Source organism: Nicotiana sylvestris, chromosome 7, assembly GCF_000393655.2.
Source record: "Nicotiana sylvestris chromosome 7, ASM39365v2, whole genome shotgun sequence".
NCBI lineage: Eukaryota > Viridiplantae > Streptophyta > Magnoliopsida > Solanales > Solanaceae > Nicotiana > Nicotiana sylvestris.
Genome location: NC_091063.1, coordinates 152,876,550 through 152,883,332, shown reverse-complemented (window position 1 = coordinate 152,883,332; position 6,783 = coordinate 152,876,550). Strand labels below are relative to the sequence as shown.

At 39.4% G+C, this 6,783-nt stretch overlaps 1 protein-coding gene across 1 annotated transcript; it reads right to left on the bottom strand.

The window, feature by feature from the left end:
• Positions 1-3,325: 3,325 nt before the first annotated feature.
• Positions 3,326-3,805, bottom strand: LOC138873972 (uncharacterized mitochondrial protein AtMg00300-like). Its single transcript, XM_070152468.1, has one exon. It carries the CDS (start codon positions 3,803-3,805, stop codon positions 3,326-3,328), a length of 480 nt encoding a protein of 159 aa, XP_070008569.1.
• Between the last annotated feature and the right edge of the window lie 2,978 nt (positions 3,806-6,783).

Here is a 6,783-nt window from a genome sequence, read left to right as displayed (position 1 = left end):
TTGTAAGGTACCAGGTTGCGCTTAGAAGGTGTTTTGTTATGGCTTGGGATGGGCATACATAACATAGAGGTAAATTGGTTGTGGTGCATGATGGCTAGAGCAGCTATATGGAAGATAGGCAAAGCACGTGCAACTGTGGTCTATCACATATGGAAGGCCAAATGAAGCTCTATGGTTGCAACAAGTGCCAAAACCATAGAAGATAATGGAACTGATCAAGTTCAAGTGTAAATATGGATGCGTTGATTTTATAAAGAGAGGAAAACATAGCAATGGGACAAGCTGGATAGAAGTCTTGTACAAATAGGCAGAGTGTAGTAGTATAGATTCAAAATGTATAGATGAATGAAGGGGAGGGGACATGCAGATTCATAGGATGGGATTGACTGGCTGGATTTTGTTATGGAATTTTGATGACTATTTGATGGCTGTAAATGTATTTGTTTCATGGTGATTAATAGAACTGTTAGCGGAAATGTAAAAGAAAGAACACAAGATTTAACGTGGTTCGGATCAAAATAATCCTATGTCCACCAGAGAACAGTTTCCTTTTTATTATTAACAAAGGAAGGGGAGAGTTTCCAATTATACTTAAGAGAATTTCTCTCTTAACTCTCTACTCACTACAATGTATTGTATTTTTTTTGGATGGTTTCTACAAATGAAGGAGTGCATCTATTTATAGAGGTAAAGACCTCTTTTTGATGTCTTGAGTGACATCAAATGAGGAAGCTTCCTCCTAGCATCCACACCAACTCTTTCCACCAACTCTTTCAATTGGCATGCCATTGTTGACTAAACATAAACCAACACTTTCAATCTCCACCTTGGTTTGCGTTTCGAGCGTGCGTGTGAACAACTCTGGCCAAAACTTCTAAGCTTACTGGGCAACCCCGTTGTAAGAAACAAGAAAAATCAAACCATTGTTGAACATACTACTTCCACCTAACAACTGTTCTCTTCGGAGTTGCATCAGTTGATGCACACCCCCGCCAAGTCCTTGCAGTGTGCAAACTTAGCGAGTGGGACTATCTTGGTCAACATATCTGCAGCATTATCGTCTGTGATAACCTTCACGACCTTGATAGTTCCCTCTTCAACAACATCTCGAATAAAATGAAATCTGACATCAATGTGTTTAGTGCGCTCATGAAATCTCTGATTTTTCATTAGATGAATAGCACTCTGACTATCACATCTAAGAGTTGATTCCAGCTGAACCAAACTCAATTCCGCTACTAAACTTTTCAACCAGATAGCTTCCTTTACCGCCTCCGCTGCTGCCATGTATTCTGCTTCTGTCGTAGACAAAGCGACAATCGACTGCAAAGTCGACTTCCAACTGACGGCACTGCCAACGAGGGTAAAGATGTATCCAGTTGTGGACCTTCTTCTGTCAAGATCTCCTGCATAGTCAGAATCCACATAACCGAGAATTGAAATACCTGTACCACTTTTTCGAAAGGTAAGACCAACACCAGAAGCTCCTTTGAGATATCTCAATATCCACTTGACAACTTCCCAATGCCTCTTTCCTGGGCTGGACATGTATCTACTTACCACACTTACAGATTAAGCAATATCTGGACGTGTACATACCATATCATACATAATGCTACCGACTGCACTGGCATAAGGAATCTTTGACATATGCTCCACCTCATCCTTGGACTGAGGCATTTGTAACTCTGAAAGTTTAAAATGAGGAGCTAATGGTGTACTTACAGGCTTGCACGTATGCATATTGAATCTCTCGAGAACCCTTTCAATATACCTCTTCTGAGAAAGATGTACAACACTGTGTTCTTGAAATCTCCATACCAAGGATTTTCTTTGCAGCTCCTAAATCCTTCATGTCAAATTCCTTACTCAACAGTTTCTTCAAAGCATTTATCTCTGTAATGTTGTTAGCAGCAATAAGCATATCATCAACATACAACAGTAAATAAATCATTGAGTTACCAGACATCTTCTTGTGATACACACAGCTATCAAATGCACTCCTTGAGAATTCATGTGTAGTCATGAATGCATCAAACCTCTTGTACCACTGTCTAGGGGATTGCTTCAAACCATACAAAGACTTCTTTAGTTGGCATACGTGATCTTCTTTTCCCTCAGCTAGGAAACCTTCAGGTTGATCCATATAGATTGTCTCTTCTAGATCACCGTGTAAGAAAGCAGTTTTGACATCAAGCTGTTGAAGCTCCAAGTCAAATTGTGCAACCAATGCTAGTAGCACGCGAATTGAGCTATGCTTCACGACCGGAGAGAAAATCTCATTGTAGTCAATTCCCTCCTTTTGGCTGAAACCTTTTGCAACCAATCTCGCTTTGAACCTAGCATCTTCCACTTCAGGAATTCCCTTTCTTTCGGTAGACCCACTTGCATCCAACTATCCTCTTCCCCTTTGTCTTTTCATTAAGACTCATGTCTGATTCTTGTGAAGAGACTCCATCTCTTCAGTCATGGCTAACCGCCATTGTACAACATCCTTGCAAGAAGTTGCTTCAATATACGAGGAGGGCTCCAGATCCTTAATCTCTTCTTGTGCAGCTACGAACGCATATGCAATCAAGTTTGCTTGATCTATAAGGCATTCCGGTTCTCGTGTCTGCCTCTTCTCCCTCCCCTTTGCAATTGTGTATGGTTCATTGACAGCAAGTTCTTCAAGGTCTACATCTTCTGACTCATCTTTAGCCTGAGTCTCTTGATCCTTTTCCTTGGCAAGCTCCACCGGAAGCTCCTCCTGCTTGTCGTTCTTGTTTCCTGAAAACTCCACGGACACTTTACGGGGATCAAGTATAGAGGATTCATCAAAGGTGACATCTCTACTAACTATAAATTTGAGTAAAGACAAACACCAAAGTTTGTACCCTTTTACTCCATCCAAATATCCTACGAATATGGCCTTCTTAGCCCTTGGTTCAAGCTTTCCTTCATTAACGTGATAATAAGCTGGACACTCAAATACTCGTAAGTATGAATAGTTAGAGGGTTCACCTGACCATACCTCATTCGGAGTCTTAAAGTCAATTGCCGATGCTGGAGATCGATTGACAATATGAGCAACAGGGTGAACTGCTTCTGCCCAAAATACTTTGGACATTTTGGCTTGTAGGAGCATACAATGAGCCTTTTCAAGAAGAGTTCTGTTCATTCTCTCAGCAGCTCCATTCTGTTGTGGGGTATGCTTGACAGTCCTATGTCTTGAGATCCCATGAGCCTTGCAGAATTCATTAAACTCTTCATTGCAAAACTCCAAGCCATTGTCTGTGCGAAAATGCTTGATTTTCTGCTCCATTTGATTTTCAACCAAAATCTTCTACTCTTTAAATGCTTCAAAAGCATCACTTTTTGCCTTCAAAAAATGCACCCAAACCTTTCGTGAGAAATCATCAATAAAAGTGAGAAGATACATCTTTCTGCCCTTCGATGGAAGTTTAGAAGGACCCCATAAATCTGAATGGATGTAGTCTAGCACTCCTCTTGTCTTGTGTTTGCCAGTGCTGAAGCTGACCTTCTTCTGCTTCCCTAGAACACAGTGCTCACAGAAATCAAGTGTGATGATCTTCTCACCTTCCAAAAGGTTACGATTGCTCAACATCTCCAGTCCACATGCGCTCATATGACCTAGTCTCATGTGCGATTGTCTTGCCTTGTCATCATTAGATAACTTCACTGTAGATGCATTTGTAGAGCCAACAATGGTGCTTCTGGCCAATGTGTAAAGGTCGTTCTTCAGCTTGCCTTTCAGCATGACTAAAGAAACTTTAGTCACCTTTATAGTTCCTGCTTCGCTCATGTACCTGTAGCCTTGTTCATCCAAGGTACTCAGGGACATCAAATTCTTCTTCAGATCAGGAACATGATGGACTTGTGTAATAGTCCTCACGACTTCATCATGGCAGCGAACCCGAACTGAGCCAATGCCAACTATTGCACAAGTTGCATTATTGCCCATTACGACGGTTCCTCCACTTTTCTCATAGTTGCTAAACTAGTATTTTCGGAACATCATATGCAGAGTTTAACACCCATTTATTTCCATAACTACTATTTGTGAGCATGTGATTTTTGCCCTAAAAAATGATTAGTCCCAAAATCCCAAACAAAAAATTTTCCTTTATTTTTTACAATTTTTTGTGCATTTTGGTGTCATTTTCTGATAAGTGTTGCATTCTATTTGTGCATGTTAATTCTATAAAGTACAAAAATATGCATTTTGCGTTTAGGTTTTAGTATCAATTAAGGGTTAATTGTGTTAAAAAAAACAAAACATGAAAATCACAAAAATTAGTCACTTTCGCATTTTAATGATTTTTACTATGAATTTGTCATGAAATAGTTCTTAAACAATTTTAGGAATTAGTCAGTTTAGGTTTGAAGTATATTAGGATTTTTATTTTAATTGTTGCAATTCTATAAAATCAGAAAATATAATTACAAAATTACAAAGTAGAAAATAAATAGATAAAATGAAATAAAAAAACAAGGAAGGAAATTGAGTGAGAGGCAAAGGGCTGGCAAATTTTGGGCCAATTTAAAAGAATTTTTAGGCCCAAACGCCTTAAACCCATTCCAAATCAGCCCAGCCCAAGTCCCCAACCCGGTCCCCCTCCTAGTAAGTCCAAACAACGTTGTTTCCCCATCATCTAACCACGACCGTTGGATCTCATCAATCCAACGGTTCGGATCTAACTAGGTTACCTGTATATAAATGTCCGAAACTTCCCCCTACCCCCATTTGCCTCGTCTTCCTCACCCCACCCCTCCTCTCAAAACCTAATCCGCGCCGCCCTAAATCCCTCGCCGGCGGTGAACGCAACCTACGCCGTTCACCCCCAGATTAACACCACAGATCCTCCTCACTCTCCTCTTTCCATTGCACCCACTGGTTCCCCTCGAATAAGGTCGGAGCTCGTCGAATCTTCGATTGAAGTTTCCAGTCAAATCGAAGGTTCATCCAAATCAGCCCAAAATCACACCACACAACCCCCGGCCCTCCCTCAACACCAATCCATGTTTATTTTCCTTCAAATCACTGTGAAACGGTTCGAATCTTAGATCTGAGAATCTCTGGCCAAAACCCTAAACCAAATCTTTGTGATTTCGAACCGTAGTATCCTTAACCATGTGTTCTCTTGTAAGAACACATGGTTAGGGATGTTACGCGTCAAAAATCTGAAAGGATTTAGACGTTTCTGACTGGCCGGAGTTCCTTGTGCCTCTGTGAGTTTTACTGTTTCCTTTTTACTCGCATGTTTGAAGTTTTATTTACAGTTTTTGTTTCGTTAATTTTTCTGATAATTTTACGATTTATTTGTATTAGTTTAGTTCTGTCAATTGTTGATTAGTTCTGAGTTGATATTTGTTTGAATGATTGTGAGTTTACGAGTTAAGAATTAATGTCAGTTCATTTAATGTTGTTCATGTTAGCTTAAGCTTAGTTTGATTTCATTTAGTTTGATTGAGCTAATATAATTGAACAATTGGGTTTGGTCAGTTGATTAATTGTTTTCTGAGTGCTAGTTAATCATTCTCAATTAGTTTTAGATTGGATTAGGGTATTGGTTATAGCTGTTAATGATGAGGGTAGGTTCAGTAACTTTGAGGGGCTTTCAGGGGTAATCTGGGTATGGAAAAGGGTCGTTCTGATAGGAATAGTAATATCAAGGTATATAGAAGGGCGGTATAGGTATTGTATGGGTAGAGGAATACCCGAGGGCCTTCTAGAATGGGGTACAAGTGTAGATTTTAATAATTATAATGCATTTACTTGTTTAGCAAGTTAAAAATAGAGGGACCAAACTGAAAATAGGGAGGGGACTGATTAGAAAATCAGAATCTGATCTATTCTCTTTGGGGTTGCCTATAAAAGGGCATGAAATGCCTTGGGAAAGGGGGCTGCTTCTGCTTCTGCCTTTCAGCTCTAAGCTCAAAACCCCCCACCAAAAATTCTCCTCCCTGCTTTCAATTTCAGCTGACATTTTAATTCCAAGTCTATTCAGAAAACAAAACATCAAAAAATGAAGCAATCAAAAACAATCTTATAGTTTCATTATTAGTTGGATTTCAGCTGGGTTTTGGGTTTAACAGTATCGCAGAGGTGTTTGGGTGCAGCTGTGAGGGTTAGAAGTATATTTGAAGTATGTGTTGAATTGATCTGTGGAGGCTGCCTGTATTTCTGATTTTCAAAAGTATTTTCTGGCATGTATTGTGGTATATATTGCTGAGTTTGCTGCTATTGCTGTTGCAAGTAGCTGACTCCTCTCCTTCTCTCTATTTACATTTCAATTTCCAGGTACTTGTTCTGTAGCTCTCAAGTCTATGGAATTGAAGTAAACATGTTGTCTGAAGTTGATCTCTGAATTCTTCATGTTTTTGTTTGACTTAATGTATAAAATAATTAGCTTACTCATGTCATTTGGGTACTAGACTAATCCTGGTTTGTATAAATTGGACTGATGAACTGTCAAGCATGAGTTTGTTCATTTTGATTAGTAAGTGGGCACTTAGGTATTTAGATTCATGTATGTAATCAAGGCTGTGGACTGTTTAGACTGTGCATTTCATGTTTATGCAATTGTAGTTTTCAGTTTGTTTAAGTTCCACAGTCTGCTGAAGTTAAATCTGCAAAGTTGTAATTGATTTTGAGTTCAATACACATGACTGCTTTTAATTTTGGTCTAATATGAATTGTACATTCAACAGCTTCATACTGGGCCAGTTTTGGGCCTGGCGTATTAACAGGTAGCCCAGATTTTGGTTAGGTGATAAATC